The 23833-nt window shown below is 39.2% G+C and overlaps 1 protein-coding gene across 4 annotated transcripts in view; it reads left to right on the top strand.

Moving 5' to 3' along the window:
• Lrrc8d (leucine rich repeat containing 8 VRAC subunit D) overlaps positions 1 to 16261 on the top strand; it is a 120638-nt gene extending 104377 nt beyond the window's left edge. For all 4 annotated transcript variants that reach the window (XM_047519494.1, XM_047519470.1, XM_047519485.1 and 1 more), the window contains one exon: positions 13305 to 16261. In XM_047519494.1, coding sequence (XP_047375450.1) covers positions 13307 to 15883 — 2577 coding nt within the window. In that variant the 5' untranslated portion in view covers positions 13305 to 13306 and the 3' untranslated portion in view covers positions 15884 to 16261. The remainder of the gene's footprint in view (positions 1 to 13304) is intronic.
• The last annotated feature ends 7572 nt before the right edge of the window (positions 16262 to 23833 follow it).

Raw genomic sequence — 23833 nt, 5'->3', positions numbered from 1 at the left:
AAAGATGTAAGCAAGGCTCTCTCCTTAATCCCACTGACTACATCGTAAACTGGATAAAGTTAGGATTGTGAAGGTTTGAACACATGCTTCACTCTAGGCTTGGGCCAGCTTTCTCTGGAGCTTTAGTTAAAGACAGGTAGCTGCCAAACTGTCGTAGGGACCAGTCAGATTTTTGCCATTATCCCCTGCCCGTTTTATGTTTCCTGTAGGATGTGTTCTCAGCAAGGGCAGCCTCTGGTTTCAAGTTATTCCCCTGTTTAATCCCCAGGAACTGTATCTAGCACATAGCAAACACTCTGTAAATGTTAGTTAGATGAAATAAAGTTTCTAGTGGAGGGTGTTAAACTAAGTGGGGCCTGTAGGAAATAAAGCATTTGTGATATTTGTTGTCCTGAGTTTGTGATTTAGGGTATGCCAGTGACGGTCTATTGAGGATTTCTGGGGTCCTGTCAGTAAAAACGGGTAAGCATGGACTTGGAGCCTCCTTTCTTCTGTTCCATGAGTAAGATCTCCTCTTTAAGCTCTCACACATGAGCTTGGGTTTTTAGGAGTGAGAGCTAGAACAAAAGGCCAGAAGTTCACAGTAGCATATTAACACTTTTTATTAATTCCTAAACTACTTTGCCTTAGATCCATTAACAAGTATTTAGAGTTTTGTTCCTTAGCTTTGAAGCAAATTTTCTCTGAGAATAGCATTGCTCTTGGGAGAAACTACTAAAGAGGTACTAAAATATTCTTTGTGTGAAGTTCTTTTTATATTTCACGAGTTCTAAATTTTCTTCAGAACTCTTCTTCTGGGTGTTAGATGGATTTATAAAAAGTTTTTAATGGTTCACAAAATAGGTGAATTTTGCTCAGTGTGAAATCACATAATAGTAGGTTCTATTTAAGAAGTGTTTCTTTGGGCTAGGGATGTAGTTTAGTGGTAGAGTTCTTGCCTAACATATGCAAGGCCCTGGGTTCTATCCCCAGTGCTGCCCCCCAAGAGTTTTTGTTGTTGTTGTTACTAATTTAGGGGTCCCCCCAGCCCTTTTTAAAAACTTGTCTTATATTCTGATACAGGGTCTTGGTAAGTTGCTGAGGCTTGCCTTAACTTGTGATCCTCAGATCTGCCTCAACCTCTGAGTACCTGGAATTATAGGCATACACCACCATTCCAGGTATTATTTTCTTTAATTGTATGAATTTTTACTATCTCACTTGAGTGTATTGTGAGTCTTCATACCTCCACATACATGCTTACATGTATATTGAGTGTTGGTAGAGGGTTATTTGTAGTGATGGTATGGTTATCATTCCTTCATAAACGTTAATTATTTTTCCTTTAACTTACTTCAGTGAAGGATTTGAGAATTTGACCCTCACTGGATCTCTTGAATAGTCTCCCATTTGCCCTCCCAAGGGACAACAGTGGTCTTTAGAACATGTGGTCTTTAGAGAAAATGAAATTTAGTATTTGGTGGGTCAGAAATTCATACCTACATGAAAAATTAAGTATTAGATTGGTTAAGAAAGCCATTTGCTTCCTTACACATTTTCTTTAAATATTATTTCAAAGCTACTCGACTAACTTATTTTAATAGGCATATTAAAGAACTCTTAGTGCTAGTGGACCTAATATTTAAAGTTTTAATTAAGGTTATCATATTTTTCTGTTTGATACTAGAATCTTGCTGATTGGCAGTAAAAATCTAATTAATGTGTGTTTTCCAGTGTGTATGTAATTACCTAGTACACTTAACAAATGTGAACAAAGAGCAAAATTTTTGAATTCAGGTCTCTGGGGCATCAAAGTTGTGCCCAATCTAGTATAAGTAACTTATATTTACATGTTTTTAAAAAAAACTATGTGATACCGAATAACAAATTTTTAAATTTTTTTGGTTCTTTTTAGTTATACATGACAATAAAATCTATCCTGATGTATCTATACATATATGGAGTACATCTTACTCTACTTAGGGCATCTATATACATACATAGGAAAGGTATGCCAGGTTTATTTTACTGCCTTTTCTATTCCTCTCCCCACTCCCTTCCCTTGGTTCCCCTTTGTCTAATACCCCTAAACCTCTATTCTCCACACCCCCACCACCTCCTTGTTGTGAGTTAGCATCACATATCAGTGTCGTGTTGGGCTTACATTTTCTTCTAGTGTATGCAGAGGTTCTGGCTTAATACCTAAGTCTTTGATCCACTTTGAATTGAGTGGTGTGCAGGGTGAGAGAGAGGGGTTAAATTTCATTCTACTACATATGGATTTCCAGTTTTCCCAGCACCATTTGTTGAAGAGGCTATCTTTTCTCCAATGTATGTTTTTGGTACCTCTGTCTAGTATGAGATAACTGTATTTATGTGGGTTTGTCTCTGTATCTTCTATTCCATTGGTCTTCATGCCTGTTTTGGTGCTAATACCATTGCTGTTTTTGTTACTGTAGCTCTGTAATATCCTTTAAGATCTGGTATTGTGATGCCTCCTGCTTCACTTTTCTCACTAAGGATTCCTTTGGCTATTCTGGGCCTCTTATTTTTTCAAATGAATTTCATAACTGCTTTTTCTATTTCTTTGAAGAATGTCATTGGGATTTTAGTAGAAATTGCATTAAACCTGTATAATGCTTTTGGTAGTATGGCCATTTTGACAATATTAGTTCTGCCTATCCAAGAATATGGGAGATCTTTCCATCTTCTAAGGTCTTCTTCAATTTCTTTTTTTAGTGTTCTTTAATTTTCATTGTAGAGGTCCTTCACCTCTCGTTAGATTGATAACAAAAAAAAAAATTGTTTTTGAGGCTACTGTGAATGGGATAGTTTTCCCGATTTCTCTTTCAGTTGCTTCATCATTCATGTATAGGAATGCAACTGAGTCTTATGGGTGTTAATTTTGTATCATGTCATCAGCAGATAGAGACAGTTCAAACTCTTCTTTTCCTATTTGTATCCCTTTGATTTCTTTCTTTTGCCTGATTGCTCTGGCTAGAGTTTCAAGAACTATGTTGAATAGAAGTGGGGAAAGAGCATCTTTATCTTGTTTCAGTTTTTAGAGGGATGCTTTCAGTTTTTCTCCATTTAGAATGATGTTGGCCTGGGTGTGTCATATACAGCTTTTATGATGTTGAGTTATATTCCCACTGTCCCTAGTTTTTCTAGTGTTTTAAACATGAATGGATGCTGTATTTTGTCAAATGCTTTTTCTGCATCTATTGCAATAATTTGTGATTCTTGTCTTTAAGTCTATTTTCATGGTAAATTACATTTATTGATTTCCATATGTTGAACCAACCTCACATCCCTGGAATGAAACCTACTTGATCATGGTGCACTATCTTTTTAATGTGTTTTTGTATGTAATTTGCCAGTTTGTGAAATTTTTTTTCGCCATTATTTTATTAAGAATTTTTACCTCTATGTTCATCAAGGCTATTGATCTCAAGTTTTCTTTCCTTGATGTGTCTTTGTCATGTGTGGTATCAGGGTACTACTAGCTTCATAGAATGAGTTTGGAAGAATTCCCTTCTTTTCTATTTCATGGAATAATTTGTGGAGGATTGGTATTAGTTCTTCTTTAAAGGTCTGATAAAGCTCAACTAAGAATTCATCTGGTCTTGGACTTTTCTTTGTTGGTAGGCTTTGAATGGCATCTTCAATTTCATTTCTTGAAATTAGTCTATTTAAATTTTCTATACCCTCCCGGTTCTTTTTTTTTTTTTTTTTTTTTTTTTTTTGGGTGCTGGGGATTGAACCCAGGGCCTTGTGCTTACAAGGCAAGCACTCTACCTACTGAGCTATCTCCCCAGCCCCACCCTCCTGGTTCTATTTGAGTAGGTCATATGTCTCTAGAAATTTGTCAACATCTTCCAAGATTTTCTAATTTATTGGAGTATAAATTTTCCAAATAGTTTCTTATTTCTTATTATCCTCTAGTTCAGAAGTATCTGTGTTGATATTTCCTTTTTCATCATGAGTTTTATTAGTCTTTCCCCTCTTTTGGTTAGGTTGGCTAACAGTTTATCAATTTTGTTTATTTTTTCAAAGAACCAACTTTTTGTTTCATTGATTTTTTTTTTTTTTTAACTTTTTTTAAAATTTCAATTTCATTGATTTTGGCTCTGGTTTTAATTATTTCCTGTCTTCTACCGCTTTGGGTGTTGATTTGTTCTTCTTTTTCTAGAAACTTGAGATGTACTATTAGATTATTTATTTGGCATCTATTGTTTTAATGAATGAGCTAGATGCTATGAACTTTCCTCTTAGAACTGCCTTCACAGTGTCCCAGAGATTTTAATATCTTGCATCACTATTCTCATTTACCTCTAAGTGTTTTTTTTTTTTTAAATTTCACTGATTTCTTCTGCTGTCCATTCATTATTCGATAGTGAATTATTTAATTTTCAGGTGTTAGAGTAGCTTCTATTTTTTATCTTATCATTGATTTCTAATTTAATTCCTTTATGAGCTGATAGAATGTATGGTATTATTATCTCTCTTTTTTTTTTTTTTTTTCTTTAAGAGTTGCTTTGAGGCCTAAGATATGGTCTATTTTAGAAAATGATCTGTGTGCTGCTGAGAAGAAAGTGTATTCAGTCATTAATGGATGAAATATTTTATATATGTCTGTTAAGTCTAAATTACTAATTGTATTTTTTGTTGGGAGGATCTATCCAGTGATGGGAGAGGTGTGTTAAAAGTCCTCAGTATTATTGTGCCATGATTTATTTGATTCTTGATGTTGAGAACAGTTTGTTTGATGTATGTAATGCTCCATTGTTTGGGCATAAATATTTACAGTTGTTGTTTATTGTTGTGTAATTCCCTTAAGCAGTAGGAATTGACCTTCTTTGTCTCTTCTGATTCACTTTGATATGAAGTTTGCTTTATCTGAGAATAGAAACCCTACCCTGCTTATTTACATGATGCATGTGATTGCTAGTTTTTCCCAATCTTTCACCTTTAGTCTGTGGATATCTTTGCCAATGAGGTGAGTCTTTTAGAGAGAGCATATTATTGGGTCTTATTTTTAAATTCAGTCTGCTGGCCTTTGTCTTTTGATTGATGAGTTCAGGCACTTAACATTCAATGTTATTATTGAGATATGATTTTTATTTGTCATTTTGATTTATGTCTAGTTTTTAATGTGTTAGTTTCTCCTTTGATTGACTTCTTATAGTATAGTTCCTCCTGCTGATTTTCATTTTCAATTTTTTTTCTTCATGAAATAGTTTATTGACTATGTTGTATAGTGCAGGCTTCCTAGTTGTGAATTCTAACTTTTGCTTATCACAGAAATGGTTTATTAATCTTCAGTTCTGAAGCTTTATCTTGCTGGGTGTAGTATTCTTGGTTGATGTCCTTTTTCTTTTAGAGCTTGGTACATATTACCCCCTGACTTTTAGAGTGTGAGCTGAGAAATCAGCTGAGATCTGGATTGGTTTATCTCTAAATGTGACCTGTTGTTTTTCTCTACCACCCTTTCTTTTTTTTTTTTTTTGCAGTACTTGGGATTTGAACCCAGGGCCTTGTGCTTGCACACCCTTTCAAATTTTAACCTTATTCTGTATGTTAGGCATTTTCATAATAATATGCCTTGGACGTGTGCCTGTTGTAATTTTGTATATTTGGAGTCCTGTATGCCTCCTGTATTTGATTTTCCATTTCATCCTTGAGGTTTGGGAAATTTTCTGGTTTTATTAAGATTATATATGTTTGTCTTCATTGCCTGCTACTCTGTCTTCTAAGTGGTCTAGTCTGCTGGTGATGCTTTCCATTGAATTTCTAATTTGGTTTATTGATTCCTTCTTTTTAGGTATTTCCATTTGGTTCTTTTTCAAAATTTCTATCTTTTTATTGAAGTGATCTTCCACTTCCTGTATTCTCTCCTTTTTCACTCCTTACATTGCCTTTTACCTCACTGATGAATTTAACTGTTAACTTTCTAAACTCCTCTAACATTTTCTCCACTGTGGTGTCAGTGGATTCTATCACTGAGGTATTTTGGTTTGTTTATTCCCTTGTTTTTTCATATTGTTTATATGTCTACCTATTTATCAGTATGAATATGAGGCTACAGATTTTCAACCCTGTGAACCCTTATTATATCCCTGAAGGTTTCTAGTGCCTCACAGTTTATGGGGAGACATAATAACAACAACCAGTGCAAACACTATACAGGATTTGAGTAAATACTTAGATCCTGCTGTGACATATACAGTATTGATTGGCACAATAAACAAATGGTATGGTAAGCAGTTGTCAACAGTAAAAACATTAACTTTGCCAAGTTTTCTTTTTTTTCTTCAAAAGGTGAACAGGGAGAATGCAGAAGAGATGTAAGGTGTGATGATTATGAGGGAGGAGGAAAGAAAGTAGAAGTAAAAAATTTAAGTGAAAGAGAAAACAAAAAAATTTGTGTGTTAGTGAAAGGAAAAAGAGAATCAAAAGAGATAGACAAGTGAAAAACGATACAAAACAAAACCACAATATACTAATTTAAAACACTAGCCCTCAGAAGACAGTCATGAAAAATAACTACCTTCAAAAGATACTAGAAATGAGAAAAGAGAGACAAATACGTATAAATGTTCATGCAGCATTCAGCACACAAGCAAACAGAGAGAGAAAGCCATATGAGAGGGGAAAAAATTGTTATTGTTGAAAAATTAAGGAATTGTTTCCACTGTGGTGGTCAAAAATTGTCAATGAGAGTATATATGTTCATTGTCTAGTATTACACACAAGAGTAGTAGCCAGGCTAACAAGCCCTTTCTCTTTGTGTTGCTTCTCAGGTTGCCAGTTGGAGTTCAAAAATTCTTGACTTCCCTTCTCAGCAGTATGGGGTGGCGCAGGTTGAAATATGTTGTCTGCTCCACTCTCAGGGTAGGGTCTCTGTAGAGTTCTCTGAGAGGAGTTCCTGTAGATGGAGCTCCTAAAGGTAGTGTTTAGATCCAGGTAGATCACAGGTGCTTCAGTTGAATGGCAATTGTTCTGAAGATTTAAAATCAGCACTCCTCCAGGGCCCGGCAGCTGCTGATCTACACTGGGAGACTGCACCTCAGGAGTCTCCCCTGGGTTTCACTTCATCAACGAAGGATCCAATCCTTCGCCCCCTGCGCAGCCTGTGGATCACATCCTTCCTGCCCTCCCAGGCTCAGTCCCCAAAACCATAGTCACTTCCACCTGCCCAGACTAATTCTTGGCCCACCCCAGCTGGTTCTGCCAGCAGCCAGACTCCAAGGGAAGGAGGGACCCAGGATCTCAGACCCATATTCCCCTGGGTGAAACACTCTCTGTGCCTGATTTTCTCCTGATCTCCTAGATACACTCTGGGTCATGTGGCAGGTTCTGCTGGATCTGATTTTTGGATCTAGCTCAGATTTCCCAGGTCTGGGCTTTTGGACTTGTTCCCATAGCTGCACACCACCATAGCATGGTGGGAATATGGCTCCTGCCTCAGCTCTCTGTGAACAACTGGGAGGCATCTTTTCACACAAGGATATAGTATAGCATACTCTCTTATCAGTTCAGCAATGTCCTTGATCTCTGATTTCTTCATATCAAGACATGCCAAGGTGCCACCTGAAATGCTGGCTCTCTTAGTTCCTCTCCCCAGTTTGCCTGTGGTAGATCAGCTCAGGCAGTTGCTGGCACCAGTAGTGGGCTTTCTCCTATTTTACTGTATCCAATCTTCTGAGCCCCAAGCGGTTCTGAGACTCTAGTGTTAAATCCCAGTAAAATCTTTCATCCACCTCACTGATAAGCTGTTTATCCACTTTCTTGTTCTTACACCATAGAGCAGCTTGGAAAGCAACCTACATTACCCTGTCATCTTCCCAGTTGAGTCCCTGAATAACAAATTTTTATCATCAGTATTTATTTCAGAATGATAATGTGTACTTAGTGCTACATGCTAGGTCAGAATTCAAGAAATTGGCCTAATCATCTTTAGTTAAAGACTGAAACTGGCTTATTTCCTAAAAATTATTTTTTACATTCAGATTCAGTAACCATCTTCAGAGGCTTTTTTGTGCCAAACTGAACTGGGTGTTTCTGATACATTACCCTGTGAGGTTATTGTGAAGATTTTATAAATGAGGAATAAGTACATGCTGAAGATTTTCCTCCAAAACCAGTTCTATGTAATAATGATAACATGTAGCAGTCACCTTAACACATATTTGAATTAGACTGTAGTCTAGCATGAATAGCTACAATAGGCTACAGCCATACCTACTTTCACTATACTTTTTCTGTTGAAAGGCAGTGTGGGCAATAAAATGATGATTGAGGAGTTCTACATTTTAGCAACTTTATTTGAGATAAAATTCACATACCCTAAACTTTACCCACTTAAAGTGTACAAGTCAATACTTTTTAGTATATTTACAGGACTGCCCAACCATCAGTTTTCTAATTTTTGAACCTGACATGTGGCCTATTGATTTATTACCCTTTGAACCTAATTTATTGGTTTTGATACTATCGACCATATATTTGAATAAGAAAACAGAATCATAGTTGTAAAAGAATTTAGATTGAATCCCTGTTCTTTTCTGATTTAGTTCTGTTCATGTGAAGTCCAGTAACTTCCCCTTTCAGTTCTGGCACACAAAAAAGAGGTTCCTTGACTTTCATGAGAAAGGTTAGCTTACAAGAATGTTAGCTGGTTTTCATCTGCACTATTGACAAATAGAAGCCTTGAAATGTGAAATCACTTCCTTATAATTTAAAAGTCCTTTGCAATAGACACACACTGTCTATCAAAGGACAACCCAAAAATAAATGCAATTAATACTTAAACTAAAGGTGCTTTACTCGGGTCAAAAAAAAAAAAAAAAAAAAAAAACTAATTTTCTTTATAGCCAGTCCTGATTTACTGAGGTGATCAAAGTCCATGTTACTAGAATCAGAAAACTAGGCGTAGATCTCTCATTGACTTGAGCTCATATTAGAAAGTTACCCAAGGATCGTAAAGTACTTAATGTGCTGTTAGGTGAATGGTATTTTAAGATACTTTATGCAGTCCTGTACATACACAACTAGATGTATGAAAAGGTGCTTTTCAAAGTACAGCTTCATCTTAACTCATTTAATGGTTGAAGCACCCCTGGGAGGCAGGAAAGATTTGTGTCATGATCCCAGTTTTAAAATGGGATAGCAAACATGTTTATTTAAGTCCTGTGTTCAAGATCCAAGCTAGTCACTGGCCAGTATTTCAAGAAAGTAACGCCTTCCTGCTTGCGGGCCTGGGCTTCTCAAGACTGCAGTTGACCATCCATCATCCATGCCTTGGTGTCCATATCTTAGCTTACTCTTAAGATGTGATAACACATAATCTCTCTCACATCTCTATGCCTTAGCACTTATTATTTCTTTTGTCAAATTGCATTCCCTCCTGTTCGCACCTCCCCATGTCTCAGTACTCCTTCCTGTCTCATCGAAAAATACACACTGTGGTGAATTCCTCCCAATTACTACATGCAGACCTGGCCTGCCATGTCCTAGACCTCTCCTGGACTCTGTATGGACCAGGTCAGGACAGGTTTCTCACAGTTTCACAACTTATCATCCCCCACTAAACCAGGAACCCCTTGAGGGCAAGGACTACTTCATAGAACTCTGTATCCCTGCTTCCCCACTCTTCCTGCATGATGCCTGACACGTGGCTAGTGATTTTCTTTTGAGTGAATGTCAATAAAGCTTGCCTTAAGAGCATAATTCCTTTGCTCTCTCCTCAGAACCAAGGACAACAGTGAGAAGTCCCCTCCTTTGGTGGTCAAGTCTTTGCTAACAACAGACTTTGGATAGAAAGAGATTTGGAGATGAAAGATCCTATTAGTGCTTTCACTTAATTAACTCAGGGGAGGCCATTTAAGCTTCTTGTGCCTCAGGTTTCCTCATACTCTTAATCAAAAATAAGGCCAAAATCACTGTGTTATTGTGAGAATTGATTGAGAGCTTATATAGAAAGCAGTTTGCAAATGTAAAGTATAGCATTAGGTAACATAAACTGATAGAAAGGACGTGTTTTAGCCGTAGATGGAATTTAAAAATATATATATTTTAGTTGTAGATGGACACAGTAACTTTATTTTTATGTTGTGCTGAGGGTCAAACCCCAGTGCCTCACACATACTAGGCAAGCACTCTACCCCTGAGTCACAACCCCAGCCCTGTAGAAGGGATTTAAAGTCTGGACTAGAAGTTAGGTGGAATTCAGGCAGTGTTCCTTTGTGTTCCATCTGTGCATGTTCAGCTTCTCCATGTCAGGTTCAGTCCTTTGTAGTACAGGGAGAGTGAGCAGGTTCCTTCTATCAGGCCAGGAAAAAAGAGTAAGAGGAGATGCAGATCAAGGGACTGGCTTTCCTGGGCCATGGACCCCAGCCAGCCTGGATATGCTTTGGGAGAGCAACTGAGGCAAAGTCTGGTCTGGCATCACAGTGCATTCCTAGGTTAGCTGTTTGTGCTATGGCTTCTTGTGCATTCTTTTTGATACTTTTTATGAAGTAAAAGCACACATTACAGCAAAGGCACGTAACCTGAGTATACAGATCACATTTTATAGACTGAACACACCCATATAGCTTTATCATTTATTCTCATTGCTTTCTAATTTTCCATTGTGCAAATATACCAAATTGTGTTTTTCCATTCTGCCGGTAGACATTGAATGGCTTCCAGTTGGAAGCTATTACAAATTGTGCTACCATGAGAATTCTTATACGTATCTTATGATGAATGTATGCATGTACGTATCTTATGATGAATGGTATGCATGTTTCTCCCAAGTATATACTTAGCAGTGGAGTTACTGGGTCATAGAGTATGCATATATTCAGTTATAGAAGATAATGTTCAAGGTTTCCCCAGCATGGTTATGCAAATTCACAACTTCCCTCAGTGGTATTTGAGTTCTAGTTGCTGTCACATCCTCACCAGCACTTAGTATTATCTGTCTTTTCCATTTTAGGGATTCTGGTGGTTTTAAATAATTTATAGCATTTTGGAAATGGAACCATTTGCTTTGCCCTAAAACCTTAAACTCTAATCTTTTCATACACTCATTTTCAGGAATGCATTCTCTACAAACTCAGGGGTGGTATCAGATGTAAAGCTCCTGGGACAGTGCTTAGTATGTGGAAGGAAGGTGACAAATGATTACTATTATTACTATTGTCATTATTATTAAAGGTCTTTTATGTTCTTTTAGGGGTGGAAGTGGGGCATGGTGGATATAAAGGTGAACAAGACACCTTGTCCACAAGGAACTTACAATTGGAAACGAATTACTATTCAACAATATAATAGGAATTTTCAGGAAAAGGTAGGGCTGGGAGTTAAAGAGTAAATAAAATTCAACAGAAGGGAAGTGGACTGGAGGAAATGCAGGGGCATAGAACCTCTGGTGGGGTGGCAGAGTACACAGTGTACTGGAGAAGAGCTCACCTGAGGTTGGAGTTGCTGTACTCTCTGCTGTCATTAGTTGTATCAGGTTCTAGAAAAGTCAGGCTATTTGTGTTGGAGGATTGAAGAAGTGAATTTTGCTAGTAACTATCCAAAGAACATTGGTTACTTGTCTTTTACATCTTGATTATTTCAAACTATTCCCCCTCTCTATTCCCTTTTCCAGGAAACCTTTTAGTGAAAGAATTCAGCTTAATAAAATGCTCCTCTACCCAATACCATATGTAGACAGTTAACAAGTGTTCCTGGAACTTTTATGTTGATGAAGGTGATGATCAAAATCTTGTACATTCTTTCATTGATTGAGCACTTGCCATGTATCCAGCATTGGAAATTTAGGACACAGAAGGAAGATGGCCATAGTCCCTGTTCTTATTGAATGATAATCCAGTAGGAGATCAGACAGTTCAGTGTGATTGGGTCATGATGGAGAGATGTACACAGTCATATGGGAGCCTCTGACTCAGACCCAGAGTCAGGGAAGGCTTCCTGGAAAAGGGAACAGACACCTGACAGCCTAGTGTAGAAAGGGGGAGGAAGTATTTCAGGAAAAGGAAACAAGAGGGGGTTGAACTCAAGGGGAAGAGCTTGTTAGAGAAACTGAAGTTACGGACTCAGAGCATAGGGAGTATGGGGAAGAAAAGAGTTAGCCAAAAGGCCCGCATCGACGTGGAAGTTTGACAGATTAGAGGAGGTCAAGACCAGAGGTGAGGACACCAGCTAAAATAATCAAAATGTAAAAGATAACTAATGTTCTTAGGATAGTCACTGTCAGAATTCACTTCTTGATTCAATCTTCCAACCCTAACAGCCTCTCTAAAACCTGATAGAACTATTTGAAAAGTAAAAATCCTAGCAGGAAGAAGTGTTATATGCATGTGTGTGTGTGTGTGTGTGTGTGTGTTTTCTTTATTTTCTGTTATCCACACAATTGGTCCTTTAAAACCATGGTCCTAAGTGGGCCATCACTTTTTTTTTTTAAAACCGGGAATAAACCTGTGCAAGGTGTAGTCTCCATGCACTTGAAATAAGAGCCTCTTTATAACCTGTGGCTTGGTGCTGTTTTGTGCTTTCTAGATTGGGACTGAAGAACTCATAGCATGAGATGGTGTTGTTTATCTTTTTTGATTCCAGAGTTTCAGCTATATATGTTGATAGATCCCAAGCGTGTACTCTATGACTTCTCTTAAAGTCTAGAACCTTTATTTCAGCTGCCCATGGACACTTCCAGCACAGTAATAAGAGCTAATATAAACAGATAACAAGTACTTGTGACCAGAGGATATGCTAAGGGTATTTGCTGACTTTTCCTAATTTAACCTTTCCAGTAGTCCTTAGAAGTTGCATAAGGGAAATACGAGGCTGAGAGAATCACACCTTTGGTAAGTGGCAGGATCAAGTCTGGCTGTCTAGAGTTGAATAGTGTACACAGACCCGTTTGGGCTTATATAATAGAAGTCATCCCACAACGCCCCTGCCCTGAATTTAAGTCTGAATGTTAAATCAGTCCAGTCCATGACAAATGGACCCCGCTCTCCTGTCCTCTTCCAGGTCCAGTCATCACTAGACTTGGTGCAGGCTGTAATCATTTCTTACCATACAATCCTTGTTTTTGTTTTGTTTCCCCTCTTCTCTTGCAGTAGGAAAGAAACTGCTATGAACAATTGACCATTTGCTTCATATATGTTCCTTTTTGTTTATTTTTACTATGCCTAAGTTGGATAAAAAGTTAGGGCCTGAATGAGAACACTTTAGTTTGGAGCAGGCATAGGGTTTTTTTTTCTCATTTACTATTGTCATGTGGATCTCTGTAATAATGTCCTCTCTCTCTCTGTTTTGTTTTCTAGGAATGTTTACCCTTGCGGAAGTTGCTTCACTTAATGACATTCAGCCAACTTACCGAATCCTGAAACCATGGTGGGACGTGTTTATGGATTACCTGGCTGTTGTAATGTTGATGGTAGCCATCTTTGCAGGAACCATGCAACTTACCAAAGATCAGGTGGTCTGCTTGCCAGTATTGCCATCTCCTGTAAATTCAAAGGCACACACATCGCCAGGAAATACTGACATCACCACCGAAATCCCGAAGATGGAAACGGCCCCTAACCAAGACCAAGACGGGCGGACAACAAATGACATTTCCTTTGGCACATCTGCTGTGACACCTGACATACCTCTCAGAGCCACGTATCCTCACACAGATTCCACAGTTCCAAACCAGGAGGAAAAGAAAGAAAAGAGAGATCCAGCGGGCAGGAAAACAAACTTGGATTTTCAGCAATACGTATTTATTAATCAGATGTGTTACCATCTGGCCCTTCCTTGGTATTCTAAGTACTTTCCGTACCTTGCTCTTATACATACTATTATTCTCATGGTCAGTAGCAACTTTTGGTTCAAATATCCCAAAACATGCTCAAAAGTAGAGCATTTTGTTTCAATACTAGGAAAGTGCTTTGAATCTCCTTGGACAACTAAAGCACTGTCTGAGACAGCCTGTGAAGACTCAGAGGAAAACAAGCAGAGGATAACAGGGGCCCAGACTTTACCAAAGCATGTGTCCACCAGCAGTGATGAAGGGAGCCCCAGCGCCAGCACCCCAATGATCAACAAAACTGGCTTCAAATTCTCAGCCGAAAAGCCCGTGATTGAAGTTCCCAGCATGACCATCCTGGATAAAAAAGATGGGGAACAGGCGAAAGCCCTGTTCGAGAAAGTAAGGAAATTCCGTGCCCACGTAGAAGACAGTGACTTGATCTATAAACTCTATGTGGTCCAAACAGTCATCAAAACAGCCAAGTTCATTTTTATTCTCTGCTACACTGCAAACTTTGTCAACGCAATCAGCTTCGAGCATGTCTGCAAGCCAAAAGTCGAGCACCTGACTGGTTATGAGGTGTTTGAGTGCACCCACAATATGGCTTACATGTTGAAAAAGCTTCTCATCAGTTATATATCCATTATTTGTGTTTATGGTTTTATCTGCCTCTACACTCTCTTCTGGTTATTCAGGATACCTTTGAAGGAATATTCTTTTGAAAAAGTTAGAGAAGAGAGCAGTTTCAGTGACATTCCAGATGTCAAAAATGACTTTGCGTTCCTTCTGCACATGGTAGACCAGTACGACCAGCTCTATTCCAAGCGTTTTGGTGTGTTCTTGTCGGAAGTCAGTGAGAACAAGCTGAGGGAAATCAGTCTGAACCATGAGTGGACATTTGAGAAGCTCAGGCAGCACGTGTCCCGCAACGCCCAAGACAAGCAGGAGCTACACTTGTTCATGCTGTCAGGTGTGCCAGATGCCGTCTTTGACCTCACAGACCTGGATGTGCTAAAACTTGAACTGATTCCAGAAGCTAAAATTCCTGCTAAGATTTCTCAAATGACCAACCTCCAAGAGCTCCACCTCTGCCACTGCCCTGCGAAAGTTGAACAGACTGCTTTTAGCTTTCTGCGCGATCACTTGAGATGCCTTCACGTGAAGTTCACTGATGTGGCTGAAATTCCCGCCTGGGTGTATTTGCTCAAAAACCTTCGGGAGTTGTACTTGATAGGCAATTTGAACTCAGAAAACAACAAGATGATAGGACTTGAATCTCTCCGAGAGTTGCGGCACCTTAAGATTCTCCACGTGAAGAGCAATTTGACCAAAGTTCCCTCCAACATTACAGATGTGGCTCCACATCTTACAAAGTTAGTCATTCATAATGACGGCACTAAACTCTTGGTACTGAACAGCCTTAAGAAAATGATGAATGTTGCCGAGCTGGAGCTCCAGAACTGTGAACTAGAGAGAATTCCACATGCTATTTTCAGCCTCTCTAATTTACAGGAACTGGATTTAAAGTCAAATAACATACGCACAATTGAGGAGATCATCAGTTTCCAGCATTTAAAACGACTGACTTGTTTAAAATTATGGCATAATAAAATTGTTACCATTCCTCCCTCCATTACCCATGTCAAAAACTTGGAGTCACTTTATTTCTCCAACAACAAGCTCGAGTCTTTACCAGTGGCAGTATTTAGTTTACAGAAACTCAGATGCTTAGATGTAAGCTACAACAACATTTCAATGATTCCCATAGAAATAGGATTGCTTCAGAACCTGCAGCATTTGCATATCACTGGGAACAAAGTGGACATTCTGCCAAAACAATTGTTTAAATGTGTGAAGTTGAGGACTTTGAATCTGGGGCAGAACTGTATCACCTCCCTCCCAGAAAAAATTGGTCAGCTCTCCCAACTCACGCAGTTGGAGCTGAAGGGGAACTGCTTGGACCGCCTGCCAGCACAGCTGGGCCAGTGTCGAATGCTTAAGAAAAGCGGGCTTGCTGTGGAAGATCACCTTTTTGACACTCTGCCACTAGAAGTCAAAGAAGCATTGAATCAAGACATAAATGTTCCCTTTGCAAATGGGATTTAAACTGAGATACTACATGCACATCCATGTGCAGGAACAACTTCCTAGATTGCAAATGCTCATGTACAAGTTATTGCAAGATAATGCATCTTAGGAGTAGATACATCTTTTAAAATAAAACACGAGAGGGTGCATAGAAGGCTGATAGAAGACATAATTGAATGTTCAATGTCTGTAGTGTTTTAAGTCATTCATTTCCAAATCTTTTTTTTTCTCTTTTTTTTTTTTTTAATTAATTTTTTCTTCTGGGGAAAGGGAAGGAAAAATTATAATCACTAATCTTGGTTCTTTTTAATTGTTTGTAACTTGGATGCTGCCGCTACTGAATGTTTACAAATTGCTTGCCTGCTAAAGTATGATTAAATTGACTTTTTCTTACTATACTATCTTTTTTGAGGTGTTGTGATTTATTTTGTTTAACTGATGCAATATCGCTTTAGCTCGGATCACTAAAGACACATTGGATACAAACCTGTACATTTAGAATTGCTGAAATACTGATTTCTTTCCTGTTTTAATTTAAATAGCACCTCAAATAAGCACTTCTTTTAATATTTACTGAATGCTGCTGCTTCTAAGAATCCACTCCCTATGGAATTTACCCTCTTGAAGGTCTGGGATATAGTAAAGGGATGTAGATTGTTGGGCCTTTTTGTTTTTCTCAAAAATAAGTGATAACAAGAAAAATTAAAATAACACATCCTTTAATAGTAACTTTTTTCCCATGCACTGGAGTTGATTACGTGAGACACTTTTGTATTGATACGATAATATTACCAATAACAGAAAAATGTTTTTTAAAAACAAATGTGTAATTACAGCCACAATAACTTTAGTGACTTAGTGATTCGCAACTTTTCAAATATCACCATTCGGAAGATAACACAAAATCAAAGTAAGTATCACTTAATTTCCTACTCTTTTGATGGGGTAGTGGTTTAAAAATTAGCACCCACAGTTCTTTGAGTTGGAAAACTTTTGACTTCCTATTCATCTTAGTGACAAGCCAAATTTCCTGTGTTTGTCTAGAGCTAGGAGGGGTCATGTCCAGGGAAATTCTGGCAGAATACACTTTTTAGATTATGGTTTTCCTACTTTATTATCTTACAGATTGCTAAGTCAGTCTCAAAAAAAAAAAAGTGGAAAATTTCCTGACCCCCATTAAGGTATTTGTTGGCAAGTGTTTCACGGGCCTTTTTTCAAGTGGAAAGAACTGTTTGGTGCTCTGAGTGACAAAGTAGCGTCCTCTCGCTACAAGACTGCATTCGCTCAATGAAACACTGGATATCCTCTGGACCCTAAGCACAGCTTGAAGGATTATGCACAGACTATGGAAAGACGATTCATTTCCGTGTTATCCTTCCCAAAATTGAATTCTGAGGTAGGAGACCACCTTATAAAAACCCAAGTTTCGAAAATCAAGACAATGGTAATTTTTTTTTTATTCAAACATATTATCTCCTAGATATACTTTTCCATTATCAGCATTCATCAATATATTCACTAGTGTTGATTATGCACCAGCATTATGTGAGGAATTAGGAATTCACTACTGGAATAAGTCATAGGCCCTGGCTACATCGAGATTGGTAGCCAGGTAGGGAGCATTAACGTTAATATGCATGTGATAGAAATGATTGATTACAGTTGTAATACAGAATGTGCACAGAATCTTTGTGAATGGAGAATGGCTGGAGCAAGGCTAACAAGGAGATTCAGGGAAGTTTGCACTTAACAAACTGCCTGTAAACACTCCTGGGCATTTACCTGGGCCCACAAGGCCCTGCTCTTCCCGCTGAACAATTGCCACCACCTGAAATTGTTATAGTATTTTATAAGAATGCCACACCAGCTTAATTATGAGATCAACAGATCAGATATGACTTTGCTCTACGGTCCAAAAATGTCTTTTTTGTTTGTTTTGTACTGGGAATTGAATCCAGGGCCTCCTGTATACTAAGCAAGTACTCTACCACTGAGCTATATCTCCAGCCCTTTTTAAAAATTTATTTTGAGGGTCTCCCTAAATTGCCCAGTCGGGCCTCCAATCCTCCTCCCTCAGCCTCCTGATTGCTGGATTACAGTTGTGTGTCGTTGCACCTGCCCAACATGAGGTTGTTTGAGGTGTTTTTTTTGTTTTGTTTTGTTTTGTTTTTTGTGGTACAGGGGATGGAACCCAGGAGGATTCTTCCTCTGAACTATCTCCCTATCCTTTTTTAAAATATCTACCTTGAGACAGCGTGTCACTAAGTTACCCAGCCTGGCCTTGATCTTGCACTCCTGCCTCAGCCTCCTGAGTAGCTGGAATTACAGGCATGCGCATGGGACGAGCATGTGGGAGTTTTTTAATTTTTTTTTTTTTTTTTTGTAGTTATAGATGAACAGAATGGCTTTATTTTGTTTATTTTTTTGTGGTGCTAAGGATCAAACCCAGTGCCTCACACATGCTAGGCAAGTGCTCTGCCTCTGAGCTCCAGCCCAAGTATGTCATTTTTGAAGGGGCAAAGTGGCAAGATGCTCACCTTGCTTTTCAGAGTACTGCCATTCTACAGGGCCTGGGATCTGGAATATTCCCAAAGCTTGGCCACTGGCAGGTCTTCCTCAGGCAATGTGTTTCCTAATTAGTAATTGGGGTTCAGTCACTTAGAACTGATTGGCGTAAGATGCCTCCAAACAATATCAAGGGGTACCTTTCCTCTTATCCACTTTCTGTTGACTTTATCAGCCCTTCATAGTGTCCTTGAAATCTGAAGAGTTCATGGTCAATTGATTTAAATGCCACATTCCACAGTGCTGTTTGCAAGTACTAGTGTTCTAAAAGAGGTTTCCTGAGAAAGGCTGATTCATTTAACAGACTTGAAATGCAGTGGGTCTTGGAGTCTGAGCACATAACATGAGGGATTTGTGGACCTGTTTTGTCCACCTGTGTGTCATGAATTTATGTTGGTGTCATAGGCATCAGACCTGGGGTGATACAAATTGAATGTATAAGTTTTGGCTTAGTATTTCCATATCTTTCTCCAAAGTTCCTTGAGTAACCATCTGAAGAAAATTACTGTAAAGAATCTAAAAATGTTCCATGTTTTGGTGGAACCTCTGCAATCAGAGAGAACCTAGTTTTCTTGTGGCTCTTTTACTTTTTTATTCCACCATTGTTCAGTTTGGATTGGCAGGAAAGACTGGCTTTCTTAAGGGTTCAGAAAGATGAGCTGAAATCATTACAGAGACTCCATTCTTGGTGGAGATTTAGCAATTTAATAATAGAGTTCATTCTGTATAACTCCTGGCCAGTGGGTTCTGAGTGTTTGACATTTTTTATGTATAACCTGTCTTCAACTTTTTGGCTCTGGAAACTCAATGTGTATCAACTGTCCCAGATAAATATCACTTTTCTTGTGGAAATCCTGAGAAATACTTTATTTACATTTTATAAATACCCCTAGTAGTTTCTCTGTCTCTCCTGGTTTGTACATCAACCAGGAACAGACTCTTTTCAAATTGCTAATGACAGCAAACTCCAAAGTGCCCTTGAGACCAACGCCCAACAGTTGTTTCCATTCACCTTGCTGAATAACAGCCAGAGTGCTGTCCTCTCGCAAAGATTTCTGGCAGCGATTGCGTCAGTAATTCATTCCAATAAAATGGTCCCTTTATTAGCTGAATTCCCAAACAAAGACTGTGGTTAACAAAAAAACCCTTTCATGAAAAGAAGGGGGGAAAGAAACCCCTGGAAACAAGTTTTCAAATATCTTCTAACTTATGACTGACACAAAGTGACCCCATCTGGTCCTGACCAGTTGTGGCTCTCCTAGGACAAGGGCACCAGGCATTTAGGGTGATTTTTGCTGGAGACGGAGAGGCAGAAGAGCAGCAGGGCACAAACCAGGCACCTCTCAAGCCTGGTTGAGCAGCGGGGACAGGATCATGCTACTGCAACGGGGAAAGCCACTTCACTCACAAATCTTAAAACTCAGGCTATCTGTTCAATGCTTGTCAGGGGGAGTTGTTTGTTTTGGGTGCTGGGGATCCTTCCAAGGGCCATATGCCTGCTAGACAAGTGCTTTACCACTGAACTACACCCGCAACCCATCTTCAACTTTTTGCTCTGGAAACTTGATGTATATCAACTGTCCCAGACAAATATCACTTTTCTTGTGGAAATCCTGAGGAACAGTATTCTGGAAAGTTTCATATTCCTAGTCCTATCCATCCCTTCCCACTGCTGTGGAATCCATTGGTAGAAAGTGCCCCAGCCCTGCCTGTTTTCCCTATGAGCTATCCTCTTACTCCTCAGATTCATCTCTGGAGTACCTGCACCTGAATCTTGCCCTACCTTAGCTGCACAACCATGACAAAGTGGCTTGCCCTCTTACACCTCAGTTTCCTTATCAGTGGGAATATTGCCACATGATAGGGCTTGCTATATGGGTTTGTGTGTGACAATTGAATAAGGTGATTCTTTTGAGGTAGTGTGCCTGGCAAACAGTAAATATTCAGTAACACTTTTATTACTTTTGTCCCTAATCCACAACAGTGAGTCTTTCTAATACATATTCTCTTGCAATGGTGGAATTTTCAGCAGGCAATTGGAACACAGAATAAAATTATAAAAATATTTTCCAGCCTTACTGGGAACTTGATGTGGCCACATGATTGAATCCTAGCAAAATGAGTGGGAAGAGAAAAACAATACACTATTTCTGGATTGGGCCCTTAAAGAGAAGGGCGTACCACCTCCTTTGCCCTATTCCTGCTGCTTACACTGCAGATATAGAAATGGGTCCAATTTAGACTGTGCAAAGCAGAGCAATACAACAGATGTGGCACAGCAACACAACAGTAGTCTGGGCCCCTGACAACTTCAAGGAACACAGTTGCATAAAAGAGAAATAGACTTCTCTCTTGTGTAAGCCTCTATTAAATAAGGGCTCTGGTGCATGCAGTAAGTACTAAAGACCTTGCTACTCAAAAGAGCTGTGTACGTCAGGATGCTGAGGCAGGACAATTGCAGGTTCAAAGCCAGCCTCAACACTTCAGCAACTTAGACCCTGTATCAAAATTAAAAAGTGGCTGGGGATGTGGCTCAGTGGTCAAGCACTCCTGTGCTCACCCCCGCAATCCCCAGTTACAAAACAAACAAACAAGCAAAATAGCTTATGTGGTTAGCAGCAAGAGTGATGACTCGGGAATTTGTTAGAAATGTACAATCTCAGATTCCTCCTCATTACTGAATCTAAATCTATATTTTAGCAAGATGATACCCAGGTGATTTATAGGCATATTAAAGTTGAGAAGCATTGTACAAATATTTCTATAGAGAATGAATCAGCTGGTCATCCTCAGAAGCTGGGAAGAGGATGGTGCTGACTGGTTTTTCAGCACCACTGAGTTCTGCCTCTCCCATCAGTCTACTGTTGGACTCAGAAATTTAGGATTTGGCTGGTGCTTGTGGTTTACACCAATTCCCACACCCCCCAATTGCTCCTGCTGGCAGCATGCTGTTCATATCACCATAGCAACTATAGGAAAGATGGGTGGTAAACTGCTGCTGTGGGCTGCTTGCCAAGGTGGTAGCAATATATGTCATCCTCCCAGGAGTGTGAGGTCTGGAAGCTCCTATAATTGCCCCAGTGGCTCATGCACTTGGGCTACACCCTTCATCCACTGAAACTGTTCACACACCCAGTAGCTAAATGCCCCATTCCTTTGTTTAACCAACAGGCTGGATCAGGTTAGCAGCAAAAGCTCAGGCAACCATAGGATAACCTGCCCATTTTGAACCTTTTCAGAATGAATGCCCCTGGGAAACTGCCAGGTGGTCCAACATGAAACCTGGCAGAAGTAATATCAAGGTAAGATCTGCTCAGGGGAATCACATAGGTGTTAAACCATGCCATATAGATAATATAAAGAAATATATTTTTGCCAAGTGTGGTAGCACATGCCTGTAATCTCCAGTGACTCGGAAGGCAGGAGAATATTAAGTTTGAGGCCAGCCTAAGAAACTTAGACCCAAAGCAACTTAGGCCCTGTCTCAAAATAAAAAGTGTTGGGGATGTGGCTCAGTGATTACACAAGCACACTTGGGTTCAATTTCTAGTACCAAAATATACATATATATAACCTCTTCAACATGCATTTCCAAATGCATCAAGAAGATTTAACCCAGATTTTTCCTACAACTTAGGCCTACTGACTATCTGGCTTTGGTTGTAGTGGAAACATCTGGTTACCATCCTAATGATAACCCTTCACCATCTTGATAATGATGATTAAATTGCTCATCATCTCATCTTCCCCGGGATATTGTGGAGATAATGTCAGCACAGTGCCTACTACTCCCTGGAGATAAACCCTGCATAATAACCGTTTGCCATTAATTTATCATTGTAGTAGGCAGGAAGTTCAGTTGAAGACAGCTTGTTCATCTTAGCTTGAGAAGTAGCTGACACATATTCAAGCCCACACCTTCCACTGATCAGTTGTAAGTAACTGCTATTCAGGGGATTTTGTGCTTTCCGGTTTCCACCTATTTCTAAAGATGGAAGAAGTCATTTGGAAGTGGACTGGACAACATAAGTAGCAATACCTCCAACTCTGTGCCAGCTGGGCACTTGACTTGATCAGCACAGCAGAACAGGAAATTGTGAATGTCCCTGTTTTACAGACGAAGAAACTGTGAGGTTAGGCAATCTGTCCAAGGTCACCCTTCTGGCAGGAGAGGGGCGGTGCTAAATCAGGCACCAGAGCTTCTCCCACTAAACTACACAGCAGTAACTGGTGTTTGTCAGCAATTCCAAAAGATGTTTTGAAATCAGCGTTGACATCCAGTTACATAAATATGCCCGAAGCTAGGATTTTCCTTCATTCTTTAGCATTAGAGTGAAGTTTTTGATAGGTCTCAGCATCTGTCCTTAGCATTACAACTTGTTTCCTCAGTTGGGCTGTTGACAGTCATGAAAGGGCAATCCACCCCAGGTAATGTAATTATTTTCCCTTGCTAAATGTTAAAGGCATGACCGTCTTTACTCATGGTCACTTACTCAGAAATGAGAAAGCTCTGTCTCAGCTATTTGATGCAGAGTCAATGTGGTAGAGTGACATTCAACAGATCCAAAAAGGTGGGTGCAGGAAAACACTAACATTTGCTAGGCCCTCCGGGCAGATGTGACTTTTCTTTCCAGCTTGGCATTTCAAACACGGATTCTCAGGCTGTTACCAACCCAGGCGGCACCAGGCGCCTGCATCATCCTGACCTTTATTTTCACTGGATCTCTTTCCTTTTCTGTCAGCGGTCACTGTACTCCACCATCTGAGTTAAGACAAGAAATCAGATATTTGTGGTCTATGGGGAGGAAGGACCCAGTTTTACACAGAAGAAACTGCTTAATGATAGAGAAAGAAGGTGAGGGAACTAACATTCCCACCTCTACTGGAAAAAATATAACCCCTCCAGATTTACATTTCAAAGCCTCCGAAATGTTCTGATTTAATTAATTAATTAATCAATCTATTTATTTATTTATGTTGGTTTTATTGTGTGCATGCTTACTGTTTTTTGTTTGTTTGTTTGTTTTTTGGCCTTTCTTCTTATGCACTGTAACTTGTTCTAACACTTCACCTCAAATAAGCTCAGTTTGGATGTAACTCAGTGATAGAGCACTTGCTTAGCATTCAATCCCTAGCACCAGGAAAAAAACATACAGACCAACAAAAAACTCATTTTGGCAAATGAATTTTAACCAAGACATGAATTGTCATTTGAGACAATTTGTGTGTGTGTGTTTTATATCCTCAATCCTTTATAAAATTGAGTAGACTTTTTTTTTTTAAGATAATACAACTCATATGCAGTCAATAATACCAAGAGAATCTTCTCATACACTGGGACTAAAATTAGAGTCAGTGGTGACCAAGAAAGTCTGCCGACAGAGGAATAAAAAAGAACTTGGA

This window comes from Sciurus carolinensis, chromosome 1 (genome assembly GCF_902686445.1).
Source record: "Sciurus carolinensis chromosome 1, mSciCar1.2, whole genome shotgun sequence".
NCBI classification, from domain to species: Eukaryota; Metazoa; Chordata; class Mammalia; order Rodentia; family Sciuridae; genus Sciurus; species Sciurus carolinensis.
This window is presented reverse-complemented; position numbering and strand designations above follow the sequence as displayed.